The sequence below is a fragment of the Juglans microcarpa x Juglans regia genome, chromosome 2S, assembly GCF_004785595.1.
Source record: "Juglans microcarpa x Juglans regia isolate MS1-56 chromosome 2S, Jm3101_v1.0, whole genome shotgun sequence".
In the NCBI taxonomy this organism is placed as follows: Eukaryota; Viridiplantae; Streptophyta; class Magnoliopsida; order Fagales; family Juglandaceae; genus Juglans; species Juglans microcarpa x Juglans regia.
This window is the reverse complement of record NC_054597.1, coordinates 31,219,247-31,238,848: the sequence shown is the minus strand read 5'-3', so window position 1 is coordinate 31,238,848 and position 19,602 is coordinate 31,219,247. Positions and strand designations below refer to the sequence as shown.

Sequence of the window (19,602 nt, the reverse complement as noted above, 5' to 3'; positions counted from 1 at the left end):
TTTGACCTACTATTGTATTGCATACTTCATAGAAACTCAAGTGTCATATTTTCTTAATGAAGATTTTTTTATAAGAATTGTGCTTGTCATGTGTATACTTGAATTTTTGCTTTTAACTTTGATAGTAGATATTGATTACACATGTGAGAATATTTCGTACATTTTTATTTTGGTACGCTTAACTTTTTGTCAAGAATATGCCAACATACATATTTTTACATTAACAATCTCCCCATTTAGCGTGAAAACCTTTGTAAAATTGTATTGTAACAAGTGATAAAGTATGTAAAGTGAAAAGGGGGTCAACACGGCTTAAGCATAACATGTGCGTACTTGATGCTTATGGTTATCATTTATTTGATGTTTATTTAGACATGAGCTAATTAGCTACTACTACTTTGGATGAGCATTGTATAATGGTGATTTTGTTGAAAGTTTTATGCTTGCAAATGATTATAGTTAATTGTTTAGTCTCTAACATTTCACAACCATTTATGCACTAATGCCATTGAACTTTCACATACATTTCCTTATTAGTACAATGTATTTTCCATTTTGTTAACGCACGCTAAAGGTTGCTTATTCAGAATGGCCGATGATGACTTTCCAAACGAGGATGCCCTATGGTTCGGAATTGGGGACGATGATGCAATGAATGAGATGAATATAGTTTATATGATGTGGATGAGAATGCAAAATGCTAGAGCTCGAATCCCAATGCCCCAACATGATCTAGGCCTTCGGGGGGATCAATATATTCAGGGGGTTTAGAATGGGAACCATCGTACCTGCCTTGAAATGTTTCACATGGAAGTTTCTGCATTCCGTTATGTAGTTGACACGTTACGGGAAACAATGATTATGGCACCTACAGAAAGGATCTCGGTGGAGGAATCATTGGCCATGTTCTGCTTTCTTGTTGATCATGCACAAGGCCAACGTATCGTTGGGGATCGCTTCCAACATTCAAGTGAGACTATTAACCGCCACGTAAAGACGATTATGCGGTCGCTGCATGAGTTAGGGAGAATTGTGATTAGGCCAATACACACAATTGGGGTGCATCCTCGAATTGCGAGAAATCTCCATAATTATCCATGGTTTGAGGTAATGACTTCCCGACTTTTAAACGTTTGTATTCAATTTTTTTTAATAGGAATATATATATAAATATTCCATATTGATTGAGATTTGCTCTATGATAATGATTTTGCAAAAATGTCTTGGGGGGTTAGATGGCGTAATGATCTTAGCTGTGTCACCCACTAATGTACATGATGCATATCAAAATCGTTCTGGCCAGATTGCATAGAACGTAATGTGTGCGTGTGACTTCGATATGAAGTTTGTATATGTGTATACTGGGTGGGAGGGAACAGCCCACGATGCACGAGTTTTCATGGATGCATTGAGTCAAAATCAGAATCAATTCCCATGGCCAGAAGACGGTAAATTTAATATGTGTATAAATATTATTGTGGAAATATTGTGAATATGTTGTGATATGGATTTAAAATATTGTTATTATTGTTGTGTATACATGTTTACACAAAGGGAAAGAATGATCTTGAAGAAATGTCTGTCAAATTACTTGACTCTCAAAGTCCCTCCAGCCTTGAGAGTTGTCAAGGTCGGACAATTTGTGATGGTTAAGTAATTAGACTAAAGTTTAGACATTTATTCAAGATCATTCTTTCCCGTTGTGTATTGATAGAAAACTTGTTCACATAATCTTCTATCTCTCTCCTAGTTTAACAATATAACACTACTAGGATGTGACATTGTTAATTTATAAAAAAATTAAAAATTAATAGTTATGGAATCGAAACTTCAGACTTTTCAACAGGCAACAAAGTTTTTTGGCGTGATTTTGGATTGGCTGGGGCTATCCTATGCGAAATACTATAATGATTGATCTCGGATTATTATTCCTAAATTTTAATTTTAATTGTTATTATATATCTTAGGACATTGTTAATTGGTACCTCCCTATAATTTTAATTCTTATTTATAATTGTTATGTAAAACGTTGTCTTTTGGAATTTCGCAAGTGATTTTATTTTGCAAATCACTGATTCCGATTCATTTAAAATGTAGTTTTAGGTTATTATTATCTTGTCGATGCGGCTTATCCTTGCGTCGAAATGTTTATGCTGCTTTATCCACGAGAGAGATATCACCGATCAGATCGTTAAAGTGCGCATCACTTTCAGGGATATAAAAATTATTTCAATTATCGTCATGCCTTTATAAGAAACATTATTGAACGCACATTTGCTTTGTTGAAAAATTAATTTTTAATTTTGAAGGTCATGCCTCGATATTCATTGACCAAGCAAGGCATGATCATTACTGCATGTTGTACACTACATAACATGATTAAAACGGCGACGCCTAATGATGAGTTCATTCGAAGTGCATTGAATCATCGGTCATCAATGCCACATATGCCGGCGGATGATGATGCGGGTGAATCATCTCATGTGGTGGACATGTCCAGTGAATCAGCCCAAGCAATGAGGGCAATGAGGGATACGCGATACCAATGTGGGAGCATCGGATTGGCCAATGAATTATGAGACATGTTATATATAATTTATAATTGTATTTTGAATTTTGGGAGGAAAAAAATTTCACAAATTTGTTAAAGACATGGAAGCATGTTTGTGAATTGTGTATTTCACATCAACCAATTGAAAAATTAGTAGCATGATTAGTTTGGGAAAAGCATGTAAACATGTAATGCTTATTGATATTTCAAAAAATTGAAATATAGTAATATTTTATGACAAGTCACAAACTATGGATATTTGTTTTCATATGTAAAAAAAAAAATGCATTAGTTATTTATGGTATATCATTTGTTCGGAAATATTGTACCCATGTGGGCCTGCTTTTGGAATAGAAATGCGTAAAATATAATATAATTATTACGAAATTATCGTATATCTAAATAATTTCGTAAAAAGAAATTATTATCATACATTATTGTTAATGTAAAAATAAGTGTGTTGACATATTCTTGTGAAAAGTTTTGTAAAATTGTGTTGTAACAAGTGTTGAAATGTGTAAAGTGAAAACAAGGCTGAGCAGAACACAAACAGAAGATTTGCTCGACATGGCTCAACTATTCGCTCGAGTGAAATCAAGTCAGAGAGTTTGCTCGACATGGCTCGACCAATAGCTCGAGTGACATCAAGTCAAAGAGTTCACTCGACATGGCTCGACATGTCACTCGAGCTACATTCAAGTCAGAGAGTTCGCTCGACTAGGCTTGACCAATAGCTCGAGCGAACTCAACCCAGAAATTTCGCTCGACTAGGCTCGACACTTCGCTCGAGCCAATGTTCGGAAAACCTAATTTGCCTTAGATTTAAGCGCCTCTCTCTTAGGAAGTATAAAAGGAAACATTTCATTCTTCCTTTTACATGGAAAAATAGAGCAAAAAGTCCTCTTCCATTTCATTCCTCCCTTTATGTGGAAAAACAGAGCAAAAATAGAGTCCTCTTCCAAGAGCATTTGAGAGAAACTCTCCCCCACATTCAAAGTCAAATTTCTTGGAAAATATATATAATACCTCCACCAAATTAATCACACTCAAGATAAAAGCACAGTTGAGTCCATTGGAAGGTTTCCGGAGCTGCTGTGGATGCAGAGAGCAAGAGGTTCTCATGGGATACTATAGAAAGGTCGGAGTTTCGGCACACTACATGCGTGTAGAGATCGATTGAGCGGGTCACTCGTGGTGTTGCAGTTAGCAGTTTATTAGGAACTACAAATATTTTGTGAGTGTCTCTAAATTGGTTGTAACAATTAAAGTTTCTATAGTGGATTTGGTCAGGAGTGGTTTTAGATTTTGAAGAGGTTCTTCAAATGAGTTAATTTCACTTCCTTGCCAAATCTTTGTGTTGAATATTTGTGTGATTTTTTTCATTATTTAATTGCTTGCATGTCAATATTTTTTATTAGACCAGAAAATGATAAAGTACATCTATTCACCCCCTCTAGATATTGTATTGGGTAGAATCACTGATTTTTTAAATATGTTCGAAACTATTTATGCTGAAAAATTTTAAACAGAAATATAATAATTATAATAGTAATATATTTTTACTCTCAGTGTAAGGGTGTTATTTATAAAATTAAATTCTAACAATACGCCCTCAATTACATTTTCGTTGTTGTAATGCAAAGATCAGACGGTCCATTTAATTTCCCTAAGCAATCACATTAATTGTTAATATATATTGACGTATTTATTTTAATGGGATCTAAAAGCCAATAACGAACAAAGTTATTTAATTTATAAAACAATATTATTATTTATCTTTCTTATAATATACATTTTCAATACTTATAATTACGGCGATTGATAAAATTTTAATGTAAAAAATAATTTGTTAATGCAAAGAAAAATGTATTATTGTAAAGAAAAAAATTTTAATGCCAAGAATAATTTATTAATCCAAAATAATTTACCAAGTAATTACCATAATAATTTACCAAATAATTACCATAAAAACAAGTATTCGATATTCAGATCAACTACTTGAGCCATGAATTTCAACTTTTGTGGCATTTCAACATAAAAAGCAATCTTCCAAATAATCATAGGCGGGAAAGTGAAATGAGTTAGCCGGGCTTGGTGACCATGTTGAGGGGCAAATGTGTAATCCCAGGTGATTTACGCCATTTCGTGTACATGTTAAACCAACAAGCAAACTGATTTGTGTAGAAAGTAAAGGAATTGCAATAATAATACATTTAAACTCCCCTACATACCCAGAAGAACCCCAGTTTGCAAGGACGCAAGGATTAAGCAGACCAACTATGGTGCAGCCTGTGGTTTCAGACCTCACGGTAGGTAAAATATATTTCCTTGCTGCCATTTAAGTATCTTCTAGTAGTGATTTGGGGTCATGCTTGTTCATGGGATGTCCTTCGATTCATTGAAAGGTTCATATTAAATTTCTTGCATGCCTTATAATATGGAAAATGAACGCCAATTCGTAGCATAGTTGTTTTACTCTTGGTTTCTTCAAATCGCATATGATTTGCTTGTGGGTTTTTAAGCCAACGATGTAAAGGATCATTTGGATCTTTCGGTGCTGCGAAGTGACTTGCCATTTTTGTGGTATACTACAAGGATAGCAGAGCATCCTTGTGCGGGTATGTTGAATGTAGGAAACCCATTCTCACAAGTTATAGGTAAGCTGCAAAAGTTTTGACCTATTTTCTTGATTTCATCATGTTCTAAGAGGTAACACAGACCTTAGTCCTAGCTAGGTTTCCTATGTTTACTTCAATGTCATGGGACATTTAATTACCATTCCCCATGAAGAGATGTTCTAAAATTTTTTCTATGCGTGGTAGTTTACCCACATATATATATATATATATATATATATATAGAGTTACCTATTTCATTTAAACTGCATCTTAAAGTCTTTTGAAGTCACACAACTCCATTTAACACATAAAAAGTATATAACCCCCATGAAAAAAACCAGCAACTATCAGGAGCATCTAGATGGTTTCAAATATCTAAACCAACTGAATTTGGATGGGATATTCTAGGAGTCCTATTCCATTGTGGGTGCCAAAGGCATTGTGTGTGGTTGATACATTTTTAAGAGGGAGGTATACCTGTGTTTTTATTTTGCCCAGCCCACTATTAGGATATTTACTGATCAATATCTTCCCATATTGATCATATATATATATATATAGTTGTATTTTTTAGTAGTTGTTGTGAGTCATTGAATGCATATATGTGCTCGAGCAAGCATATATAGTTTACAGGGCATGTGGATGTGCATGTATATGAAGACAATTTCTAATGGATTTTTTCTTTTTTTAATAAACGCCAAGGTCAGGCCTCTTATTATTAAGAATCCCTCACTGAGGTGGAGAAACAACCATAATTACAACTACCAACACAAACTAGAAAATTACATCAATGTCGAATATAAAGAATACCCAATTAAATTTATCCATACAAAGTACTAAGCCCCGAATACGACCTTGCATCATTTCTAAAGGATCACAATAGCTTCGGAGTACTTGATGAGACAAAAATAATATTACTAATTCTGATGATGATTAGGATGATAGATCTTTAACTCCTTATAAATTTAATTGATCCTTACAAATGTTTACAAATATATAATATCATGTAGCTAAAGATCATAATTGCCTATATATATACTAGGTTTAGGATTTTGGTAACCTGGCCTAGAACTAGGGACCACATGATGAATCACGTGGCTTTACATAACATGATTTGTTGTGAACATGATATATACAGTTTCTCTGGCATGCTTATATATATTTTACTCATGAACACAACAATTGGTGGGTGAAAGTTTGAGAAATTTCACAGATGTTCAAGAATGTGATAGGCATTATTAACTATATATTGTGAATGTATAAGATGCTCGGGGTATATATAATTCTATGTTTTATAATTAATGATAGTCATTATGATGAGTTTATGAATGTAGCTAAGATAGTAGCAGGGTAGCAGGGGTAACTGGTTATAAGTGCCACTATATAAATGGTGCGAAGTATAAGAAGAGGAGTACGTGGACGGAGGGAGGATTTAGGGGGTCTTTAGTCCACAGGCCAGAAATACAAGATGAGCCATTTCCACCACAAAATGTACCAACACTAAGAGACGACACTAACTCCTCATCGGATGACTCAACCCAACCACCCGATGGCGTATTCGAAACTGAGTTCCCGGAACAGCAAGCTTCTAGTACAAGTAGAGTTATACAATTTAAAGATGTTTTTTACTAGATCTTGTGACATAGGATAGTGTTAATTATTTGCATCACATACAAATTGTAATATGGTCACAAACCGATATTTTTGTTGGGATACATATGAAGTGGAATGACCAGTTTTTTGCTGATGTTTTATAAAATTTAGTAGCTGTGAGTAAGAAACAAGGTCGGGGATGGGCAAAGATGACAAAATTTGACATGCTTAGAAAGATTGGACCGATTCCGTTGCTAATCAAGGATGGGGACACAAATGTGTCATGCGAGAATGCAAGCCTATTTAGTGGTAGGGTCACATGGATCATCAAGCATTATGCTGACATGGGTTACCAACGTTGGAATGATATGCCAGAAGTTGAACAAGAGGAGTTGTGTTCTCGCGTCCAAGTAAGTAAATTGAGTAGACACTTCAATGTGGATCTTCATGTGGTTCTTTTTGTATACTTATTTAAACCACATTTATGATTTAATTTGTGGGTGTTTAGGCTGACTTTATTATACAATGGGAAAAACAAAACCATTGTAAGACGGTTACTGAGCAACTACGTAGGAGGTTCAATTCTTTCCACTATGACTTACACAAAATCTACCTCGGGTATGGAAGCCATAAAGTTGCTGTTGCTAGAGGGACCCCCATGGTGGATGAAGCAGTTTGGAGGAAATTGTGCATGCGCTGGGGTAGCAAGGAGTTTAAGGTAAAATCGTGGTGATTGGGGTACAAAATCTCAGTGTTTACTGCTTGGTGCTAACTAGAAAATAGCAAATTTCATTTGTTAATAAATGTTGGATATTTTTCAATGATATGTGCATTAGAAAGTAATAATATGGATTTAACTCATGTGGTGTTGTTTGAAATCTGGACTAGGCCTTGTCGTTGCAATACAAGGCAAATAGGGCATTACAACGAACCAACCATACTACTGGCAGGAAGTCCTTTGTTCGAATACTCGCCGAGTAGGTAATAATGCCATATGTGGTTATGTGTATGAGTCCTAATTTCAGCATTATATTAGAATTGTTAATTCAAGTATGACACCCATAAAAGCTGGTCCATGAAATTAGATTTTTAATTGGTTGTTTCAGCAAGATGGTGTTACTAATCTGGTGGATTTTTTTAAAGAGACTCACTGGTCAAAGAAGAAAAATGGGTTTGTGACCAACATGTCTGAAGAGCTGTATGTGAGTTACATGTGCTGATCTCAGGGGAAGTACCCAGTAATATTAAGTTGTAATTAACTTAATATTAACTACCTAGGCTGGATCTTGTTTTGTTATTAACTACCAAGGACTTAAACTGAACATATTATTTTTCGTTATTTTGAAAGGACAAAATGGTAGAGAAGTTGAATGAGATGGAACCGGAAGAGAGGACTAAGGACGCAGCTGCTGCAGTATTCAGGGAGGTTCTAGGGAGAAGATCAGGCTATGAAAGGGGTTTGGGAGAGAAGGTGATGCCCGTAACATCAGGAACAATGATTAATCCCGAGAATAGAGGTGTCTTGTCAGAGGATATGCAGTTTTACAAGGCCTAATTTGAGGCACTAAAGGCCAATGTTGATGAAATATTGGTCAAGCAAACGGAGTTTGATAAATTTATGACATACTCAATGTCACAGCAGCTGCCCCAAGGAAAGTCTCCGAGGGAGACACCGGGAGCTGTCTAACTTTGGTATAGAACACATTTTTGGGATTTTTTGGTTTTTTGAGAGGCAACGGGATGACGTACTACCAGCTAGTGGGTGGTTGTCTGTGGTAATTTTGTTAGTGGCTTCTCTAGACTCATGGTTGGGTGGTCGGTCATATCAAAGAGGAATTATGCCTATGCCTATTTATTTGCATTGATGCGTAGTCATAAATATACGCACTTCATGTAAGCCATAGACCAAAGGGACTGTGCATTGATATTAACTTTTGCTTATAAGCAACATCCAGATCTTGCAAGATACAAAAGATTAGGCAATGGGTTGTATGAAATGCTATTGTAGCCATGGAGCACTGCAAGAGGCCGGGGACAGCTTGTGCCATATATATTGCATTCTTTACATGGAGATATTGATCATGTGAAGTGTACTGTTGTGGGGGTGACAGCTTTTGAAACAGGTATCACTGAAGAACTCCACATGACTGACATATATGAATTAATTTATTTGCAATTGAGGTTAATACTTTTGGCTACTTCATTCTATGCCATGGATAATTATATGGTCTGTAAACTCGACTATAATTGGAGCCTGATAATAATGGGTATGCATGTTCTTATTTATGTAGTTAATATGTTGGCCTTTACTCAGCTTTATTTAACTTGAGGTGTTACGATTCTTCTATAAATTGTAGTGGTTCAATGATATATAGATAGGTGATGCAACTTGGTATGTGTATATATAGTTTGATACTTGTAGTATGAATTGAGAGCATTGAGCTATATATGTTAGGAAACTGCTGGTATGATGGTCTTTATTGCCTGCAAAGATTATATTTCCAGTTGGTTGCAATCATGTACTGATCTCTCTAATTTAGTAATGAAATCATGTCATATTTCATGTATACTATAAGTAGAATTAACATACGTTTGAATGTTCTTAGGTGCAAACCTATCATGTCCACTACATGAACAATAATGCAGTATTTATTAGTTTTGACATATACATGGGGTTAAATGAGCCATTGGAAGTTTATTTAACAAGCTGAGAGCTGATAGGCATTGTTGTTGATGGTATATTAATTTGATTAGTTAAACAACTTATTTAATGTTAGATTATTGGTCTTTCATTCATATAAATATATCTATATATATATATATATTACTTGGTTTATTTAATTCTTACAAAACATGGATGTAGAAAAAGGTATATTACAATACTGCCAGCTGATGGGTCATTGCTAAAGAGATCATGGGATCTAGAAGTTGTGGTTCAATTTCATCCCATGCTTCCAAGATAGAGAGGAGTCAAATGTTACTGCCACATGACATATATATAGTGTACGTGTATAGCACATATTAATGTTGTCTTGTATTAAATGTGCAAACTAGTTTCATTGAGTTTCAGAACTAGCTTGAACTTATTTAACAGTACCTGGTGGACGTCATGTATTTGGTAGATGTATAGAGTGATCGGTACATCACTCACTTGGATGATGAAATTAATTAATTCTCAAAAAGGGAGGTAATTAATTTATGTGCATGTATAGATGGTTGCCTTCCAAATGAAATATTGATGCATGTATATTTTTAGTTGAAATTGAATCTGTTTCAATTTCACAATTTCAAGTTTGCGACCTAGCTATATGTATCCACTGCTGCATTCTTCTGCTGCTACTCAGGTTTTAATTACTCATAGAATGCGGGTTGGGTTTATATAATTATCTCGCCGATAATAATGCAAATTGATCTATTTGCGTCCATATATCCACACCGCAAATACTAATACATATATCTATACCTGCGAGAAAAAGTTTTTGTGACACAAAAGAGTGCCACTACTTTATATTTGCGTCTCAAACAATACTTTTTGTGGCAATTGATATTGTATGTTAGCAGCGATGCCCAGCCATTTACGACGCCAATAAATGGACGCAAATATTCATCTCTATTCCTACGATGTTTCTCGCTGCAAATATTCGACGCAAGAAATATATGTTTGCATCCCAAAATTTTCGCCACACCTTTGTGGCACGAAATTATACGTATTTACCACTCTAGTTGTAGCGTTGCAAAAAATTTACATGCGGCATTACTAAATATTCGCGATGATCATAAATGGCAGCTAATGATGCATAGACTCGGCATTACTAAAATTAGGGCTTGGTTCGAGGAGGTCATTTCACAGTGAGCATAGACTCGGTGTCCACGAGTTGGAACCTGTCCCACGGTTGAAATTTTCCCTTAACCATATCGAGAATACTCGGCTGGAGCATCCAACGCTGACTTCGTGTAAACGTTATTTTACTAAATCTCTTCTCTCCCTTGTTTCATTATATCCGTAAACTAGACTTGGGTCTTTCATAGTAAATCTCATCAATTGTGGTCTTCCTTACTCATCAGTTTGATCATCACGTATCGCTTCACTGAGTTATCTCATTTCATTTCAAGGAGTCTCCCTTCCCACAAATCTCCAAAAGATTGCATGTAGTACCCAATCTATATATATATAAGGAATGGGTTTAGATTTTTTGCTTCTACCGACATGTGAATGACAGGTAAGGAATTTTATTGAAATTGGTTTTCTAATCATCATGTTGTTAAAACTCGATGGTTAGTGTATCTTGATGATAACAATATTTGTGGTAGCATGTTCCTAGTTTTGATGGTTTTTGGGCAAAAAGGGGACTGTCCCCGTAATTAGAGACGTCGGTGTAAAGGATGCTAATGCTCTAAAAGTGATAAATGCATGGAGATGGTAGATATACTTTTATCAAAAAGGCTAATTGAATGATGAAGTGTCATAAATCATTAATCAAACTGTATTTTTGTGCTATCACTGTACTTGAGAAAAAAAAATAATCATGCCTTATATGAAGGGCTGGGGCACTTTTATTTCAATTGCTCAAGCATTCAGGGTCTCAAGATCGCAGTACACTTAAAGTATTTTTTCTGCATTTTTTTTTTTGTTTGAGGTTCTAGACTCACCACTCACTTTACTATCAGTGAGGTCCTAACCTTAGTTTGTGAATTACTGATCAACTTCCAAGGCCATGAAGCATTGCCCGTGCTTAATGGTTGTATGTTTGTAATTATATATGGTTGTTTGTGGGGGCAAATGTTCACTTTTCCAATGCATTGGCCGGATGGTCTCATTTTTTCTTAGAATTCTATAATATCTAACCATTTATAAGTTTGTGAGACATTATAACTTAATGGTTATAACATCTAACCATTTATAAGTTGGATTAGATGTGTCAACTGGTTCACTCTACATAAATCAATGGCAGCCAGAAGTCATAATTTCTGCTATAGAAGATCTTTTTTAAAGCATGAGATAAAAGATATGCTTAATGATTTACTCCTTTTAAGGAAGCAGATCCGAGTGTTTTTTTTTTTTTTTAATATACCAATAAATTGGGGGCAAACTTAAAAAATCATAGCTAATTAATTAAAGGGATTGTAGACTGACAAGGATGTGGCAACCATTAATGTATGTCCACATTTATTGCCTAATGAGTTTTTTTAATGAGAACTCTGAAAATTACTACCATTTGTGTGATTTGAGTCAATGTCAATTAACCTGTTGGGATGGTGCTTAGATGCGAATTCTGATGGAGGTTTCTTTTTTAGTTTTTGTGGCCTTCTCTCTCTCTCTCTCTCTCTCTCTCTCTCTCTCGCTCTGTGGCTGGGTGAGGGGATAGAGGTGAGTTGATTTTGTTTTACAGTTGGTTGTCCAATACATTATGTTGTAAGCCATTTAGTGGCATCTCAAATTGCATGAAAAATTAATGGTTGGACTGTGTTATTTTCAAACTATATATGTTTGAGGAGAGATTTTTCTAAGTAACACATGAGAGAGAGAAGAGAGAGCTTAACTGATGTCTTGTGGTACTCCTTGTTTAGGTTATCTACTTTGTTATCCAAAAAGTAGGTGTCAGCTATAGAGAACGGCAAAATCTACAACCTGTATTCATAGTGGAATTAGTTTTTCGGTGTGGATGGCCAATTGACAATCCTACCTTGTACTTTTGTTAGACATGGTGCTAGTTGTATATGGGTCTCGTCGGTATTTCTTGATTGATTTGACATTGTTGTATTAGAAACTTGTGTAGATTCCATACAAAAAACAAATCTCAACATATGAGGGACTAAACAAACAAAATGAGAGAATACGGATTTGAACACCATCACTCTCTAGATCTTGCGTGTATGGTCATATCAGGATAGTGTGATGGAAGTAGGATGAGAGCATGGTATATAGTAAAATTCGAGGAAACAACTGGAAAAGATAAATCATCCTTAACAATATATTCAAATGTAACTAAATTTCTGTCATCAATAACTTTCTTCCATTTCCATATAAAATAGGAAACTTCTGCACACCCAAGACCCAATCAGCGTAATAGAACACCTTCTGAACTGCCTACAAATAATTCGTACCGAAGTTTTGAATTCTGTTTCGATAACCATTTCGGTTAAGGCACTAGAATGAAATATTTCGGTACCAGTACTATTTTGGGATAATCTATATATGGATAAATTAATTATAAATGTATAAATTATATTTCAAAATAACATTAATGCAAGTCTTAAAAAGTTAAAATACATATAAGAATATTTAGATATGAGAATTGGAGTAAAAATTACGAGAAAAAGTCATAATTTTTACATTAATTACAAAAATACCATAGCCATGTCGGTACACCAAAACGCATCGAATTTGCCAATACACCAAAAACCAGTCGGTATTGACTGAAACGCACCGAAATGACTAGTATTTGACTCGATACGAAAAACCTACCTGCCTCGTGCCAGTTACTGTTCCGGCACGGTAAATTCCAGTTGTACTAACCGGTATTGTACAATACGATATTTAAAACATTGATTCATACAAATTTTTTAGCAGTGTTTGAAAGCAGGCTCACATATCAACCATCAACAATGTCATATTAACGTATACAAGGTTCACTAAAACGCATCGGGATGGAAACGATCCGGGATGGAGTTGCTTTCCTGAGCCTGCTTCAGGTGCATAGTCAATGTATAGTTGTTTACCTGGTAGTGCATCATGAAATCAAACAATAATCATCATACACAAGCAATTTCAAGAGTAAAAGTCAAAATATAGCTTAATCATGCAACGATTGTAAAGATCAAAGGATCGATCAAAATAATAGATGTAGTAAGACTATATCGCACCATTTATGGTCATTTTCCTGCCAAACAATATATTCCATAGAACAATCCGAGAATGAAGTGGATAATAAGCAAAAGTTCAATCCAATCATGAGATCATATACAGACTCAAGAAATAATTAGATTTGTAAGCTAAACCTCTAGTGTTCTCAATTGCTCTTGGTACTGGGACACCAGTTGCTTCAGATTTTGTAACTCTTGGTTCCTATCTTCACACTCTTTCTGATCATGTTAAATAGACACTACTCGCTTGAGAATTGTATTTTCCTAAATATGTCTTTCTACTTGTTCTTTCATCATCTTATTTTTCCTACAAAAGGAACAACCATAAGTACAAACAATCCAATAAAGAAACCATCATCAAATATGAGTCGTCACTTTCTATCCCCCCTCATCCCCCCAAAACAACAAACTACCCTGGCACCCCTTGCACTTGCACTTCCCTCTGCCTTTCTCTTGCACACAAAAGAAGAAAAAAATAGATAGACCAAGGACAAAAATTACAATACATTCTGCATTATAGTACTAAAAACTATAACCACAATAATATTAACAGGGACAATGATTAATAAACATCCTGTTGAAGGCTTTGGGCTACCTTTGCACTTGCACGTGCATGAATGGATCTCTCTAGAATCTCAAACACTCTTGAAGTACGAGCTCTAGCATCATCTACATTGGAGGCACTCATCATATCTCTAACAAATAACTCCACCCAGTCAGTGGCATCCATGGTAGGGTTCTGCGGAGTTGATAGCTTCTCATCAGCGACAACATGTCCATTAGTTGTCACTTCACCTAAAACAAAACATTGCACTTAAGCCCATTAAGAATTAGCACTGCTTACTAGTCACAAGCCTCAGATTTGGAAAACCAAGGGAGACTAGCAAATGGATGATGACCAAAGGTGGCTTGCAAGTGACACTTTCTTTCTTTGGTAGTGGTTAGTCTCTGCTAGTAATTCGCTTTAAATTTATATTCTCCTGCGCACTTGAAACAATATATCTCCTTGTCTAAAGATCTGGTACTTCATATAAGCACAATTCGCTTAAAAATCACGTACTTCAAGACCCAAGGCATATGGTACATCAAAATTATATCATTTAGTGTGAAAAGAAGTTGACCACAATTCAATGTTTAATGTTCAGCTAGAGTATACCTAAACTTCAATTGAAGCAAATGTCTCATCTATATAATGAGGGAGACAATGTCTTTACACAGACCTACTAAAAGGTATCCCCATTCATTAGTGTATCCAAAGTAATTCAGAAACAACCATCAAAGTCAGTTTCAACCAATCGATTCAAAACATTTGCCTACGCATACCTAGTGATTGAACATTGGCTTCCAATGTTACATCACACTTGGTTGTAGTAAAGCCCAAGTTATTATCAGTAGATCCTAAACGAAACTCGTTCAAACTTCTGATAGCTGAATCCAAATCATCATCGCATTCTTCAAGTGCTCTCTCGAGAAGCTACAAGAATGATAACTCCCCCAGATGGTTAGAAGCTACTCATATTGCCACAAGCAGATGTGATCCACACCCTTCAATTTCAAAGCTTTGGCTTAAAAAGATTACACATATATTCAATTATTCCAATACTACTTATGCCACTAGTGAGTCATTACTCAAAACAATTGAGGAGCCACTATACAGCTTGTTATTTCCTCTTACTTTATCCTCTCTAGATGAGACTTTTCATAAAAACCCAAAAAAAAAAAAAAAAAAAGGAATCCTTGTTTAGGAAACAAAATCTTGAAAAAAAAATATCAAATATCGACCTAAGATCTGTAATAATCATTTTAGATAAGACAAAAAGTTACTTCAAATTTAATAACCGAAAGGAATAAAAAGTAAAAACCAACCTTCTGATCCATGTGAGGAAAAACGGCCCTAAGGTGTTCGATAAAGTGTGGTGGCGAGTGATTGAAGGAATGGGAAGGAAAGGAAGAGTGGTTGGACCTGGATGATGAGAAGCATAAGGGAGAGGAAGAGGAGAAGCAAATTCTCTTGGAGATGGGTGGATTGGCTAGTAGATTTAGACGATCTTTGAAAATGGAGGATCTCTTCCCTCACACGATGGCAGACATGTTTCGAGGCTCGTCCGCTTTAAGTATCTCTCCCCACAACTGACCTCCTCCACCTTTACTCTCTCTTCTCTTCCTCCCACTTGATCGATCCCTCCTCATTCATGGCTAGTTGTGTGATGCCCCGACTCTCACGTACAAAAACAAAGGAATCGTGACGTCAGGATGATAACAACACGGTCACGCATCCCAACAAAATGTGCTCAAGTGTGTGCAACATGCAAAGGTGCACAGTAAAAATCGCAGCAAATATTATAAACAAGTCAACTAAGTACCAGAAATTTAAATACAAATATTTAAAACAAATTATCTTTAAAAAGTTATACAGTCATCCCAAATATATTACAAAAGCAATACATAAATAATTGATAAAAACGAATCTCGATAAACAGGAGCAATCCCAGATCACTCCGCTAACGCAGCCAAGCTAAGGCTCGTCATCCTCATCTGCATCAAAATATGCGATACCATAAAATGGTATCACAGGTAAGTAGTATAAACCAAACAACTCTTAGGATAAAAACATATTAATGCAACCAACATGCATGCATATGACAAAATACGCTTAGCCATAAAATACCATTTTTTTTCAGAAAAATGATTATTTCCAACACACGCCAAAATCTCATTTTGGCCCAAAAACATAGTCTGTCATTCTCCCAGAAAATGATTCACACAAAACAAACTATTTATCGGACACTGTAGGCGAGAATCACAGGCGGGACTCTACCACCGTCTCTGCTTACCACCATCCCTACTGCGTGCACCGTAGGCGGGAATCACATGCGGGACACAACCACCATCCCTGCTTACCACCATCCCTACCGCGTACACCGTAGGAGGGAATCACAAGCGGGACTCTACCACCATCCCTGCTTACCACCATCCCTACAGTTTCTTTCCACACAATGAATACTTATCAGAGCACTGTAGGCGGGACACAACCACCATCCCTGCTTACCACCATCCTTACAGTCTCTTTCATTTTTCTCACATGAAAATCTAATTTTCAATAAACAGATGAACATGAATGCAATTACACGAAAACCCAGTTTCCTTACAAACATGATCATACGTGCAAATATGTCATGTACATGAACAACACCATACCAACAACCAACAATGCAAACCAAACACACAATAACTCAGTCCACAATCCATCCGACCCCCGAACTCCTCGGACTCAGTCCGGCATGTCCAACCAGATCACAATAATATGAGTTAGTGCAAAAATATATTTAAATCACGATAGTTCTTTGGAGAAATACTTACAGTGCTATATTATAATTTCTGAAGGACCATGAAACTGCAAGAAGTGATGGCTCAGCAACGAAACAATGTAAAATACACTGTGGCCGTGGGTCTCAAAAACTCACTTTTGAACAGGGACGAACCAAGACCCGAAATTGATAGGGTAAGGCTTAGAGGTGTCGGTGAAGCCAATGGTGGTGGTGGTTTGCCATGGGTGGCGGCGTAGGAGGCAGTTTAGGCCAAAAAGTCCAAAACAGAAATGTTGATAGATGTGCTTCACTGATGGCGGATCGGAGCCAAGGATGGGTGCATTGGGTTGCTATGAGGTCAAGGATGAAGTGGTGAAAAGATGGTGGCCGGAGGTGGCGCGACGGCGGCGCGCGAGCACCAAAAGCCGTGCGGCTTGAAGCAACGCGTGGGGGAGTTTCGCGGTGCGAGAGAGGCTGAGATTGAAGGGGTAAGGTCACCGGAGGGTAGGGGAGCTAGTGGGCTGGGCGGTGTTAGGCACGAGCGGCGCACGGCGGTGCTGGCAGTGGACGAAGAAAACGGAAGGGAAGAGGAAGGAAGACTATCGCGCGCAGGAAGAGAAGCAGGAGAGAAATAAGGAGAAAAAGAAAGAATGGAAAGAAAAAGAGGAGAAAAAGGAAAAGGGAAAAAGAAAAAGTGATGGAAAGAAATAAGGTCCAATCCTCACATTTTGGGTCACAAAAATGATCCAACGAAAAAGATTTTAAAACATCAAATCAATTAAAATAATTTAAACGTAATGATACAATGAAAATAAAATAATTTAATCCAACAGTCAATTAATTAAAAAGAAGAACAATTTAAATGCATAACAATACAAATATTAAGGAAACATCTCAAATTAATTTTCATAATTTAAAGATCATAAAATAAACTATTTTAAAATATACAACAATTTTAAAATAAGAGAATAAATTTTTGAAATAATAAAAATAATCCTTCAATAAAAATACACTAAAATACGGGGTGTTACAAGTTGCGACCATTCCACCATTGAAGGAGCCGTGATTGGGTGATGAATAGGTTTTGTTAAGGACTAGTCAGGATGAGACGTGCAAGTGAAAATTTTGATGCCATAGATGTTGTGCCCAATATAGAGCCTCCGGGAGATCTATGTTTCAATGCAGGCTGGATCAAGCAAGCCGGGCCTAACCCAAACAAAGAACAAGTTATTTGGACCAGATGAAAGTTTAAATAAAAGACCAAAAATCATGTTAATTTAAGTAAGAGTAATACTAGATACAAGCTCCAAATAGACAAATTCTATGCAGGTCCTTTGTAAAAAAGTAGTGGGTCTCACTAAAAAAATATTTAGAGCTTGTACAAATTATTATTTTTAAGTAAATGGAGAAAAGTGAAAAAAATCATTGTTAGATGAGAGAAGAGTGTGGATAGGGGCAGCCCATTTACAAAGGCCATGCGGTTTTCTGTCGTCTAAGTTTTTTTTCCAATATTTAATTTATAGGTGCTATTATAATCACGTCTAGATAAAAGAAAGTTATTTTTGCATGATATTTGCTCATCAATGTCATCATTTTTCTTGTAAAGAAACAGAAAAAACAAGGAAAAATTTTGGAAACCGAGAGAAAGTTGAAGAAATGGAGAAATGTTCTCCTTGATGTATTCTAGAGTATTCTGCTGTTTCTATTTTACATTGTATTTATCTAACATAATTATCTAATAAAATACAAGTGATGTGTCAGTTGTAAAAAATACTCTCAGACTATATACACTTCCAGATTACATGTAAGCCACTCGCCCATATTTCTAACACTTCCCCTCAAGATGGAGAGTGTATGTTATGCACTCCCATCTTGGAAATGAGATATGTAAATTGATCAACTCCAAGAACTTTAGTTAAGATATTTGCCACTTGATACTTGGATGAGACATGCAACGTTCTAAGGATGCCCAGCTGAATTTTTTTCTCTCATCAAATGACAATAAATTTTTATATGTTTTGTTCTCTCATAGAATACCGGATTGGCTGCTATATGTAAGACAGCTTGGCTATCACAAAATAACAAGGTTGGTTGCTTATGATTAATACCAAAATCTTTCAACAAGGATATCAACCAAACAAGTTCACAACTTGTAGATGCAAGTGCTCTATATTCTACCTCTGTCGATGACCTTGATATAGTATTTTGCTTTTTTGACTTCCATGAAATCAAGGAATCACTAAAAAAATAAAATATTCAGTGACTAAACTTCATGTGTCAGGGCAAGATGCCCAATCTAAATCACTATATGCTTTTAAATGCAATGATGAAGAAGTAGGAAAGAAAATCCCTTGTCCTGATATTCCTTTGATGTACTTCAACACCTGGTAAGCTGCATCCATATGGTTTTGTGTAGATTTATCCATAAATTGACTTAAGACTTGGATTAAGTAAGATAAATCTGGTCTAGACATGGTAAGGTTTAACAACATTCTTATCGATCTTATGTAGCTTGTTGGATCATCAAGAAAAACTGCATCTGACTGTCTAAGCTTCAAGTTAGAAATCATTGGAAGCTTGACTTGTTTTGCACCAAGATATCTAGTATCATTTATAATATCAGGAAATGCCTTTGATAAACAAAGATCCCCTTGGCTGATCTAGCCAC

At 35.9% G+C, this 19,602-nt stretch overlaps 1 protein-coding gene across 1 annotated transcript; it reads right to left on the bottom strand.

The window, feature by feature from the left end:
• Positions 1 to 13,395: 13,395 nt before the first annotated feature.
• LOC121253567 lies at positions 13,396 to 15,504 on the bottom strand. Its single transcript, XM_041153566.1, has 4 exons — positions 15,493 to 15,504; positions 14,950 to 15,100; positions 14,222 to 14,421; positions 13,396 to 13,482 (listed from the first exon to the last, which is right to left on the bottom strand). Exons 1-4 carry the CDS (start codon positions 15,502 to 15,504, stop codon positions 13,396 to 13,398), a joined length of 450 nt encoding a protein of 149 aa, XP_041009500.1.
• Between the last annotated feature and the right edge of the window lie 4,098 nt (positions 15,505 to 19,602).

Bases quoted from the DNA above. Each gene is read 5' to 3' on its own strand.
- LOC121253567 (XM_041153566.1), bottom strand. The intron at 14,422-14,949 runs GTATGCGTAGGC...GTTTTGTTTTAG, and splicing joins AGCCAATGTTCAATCACTAG to GTGAAGTGACAACTAATGGA. The intron at 13,483-14,221 runs GTAGCCCAAAGC...ATGCACTACCAG, and splicing joins ATGCACGTGCAAGTGCAAAG to GTAAACAACTATACATTGAC.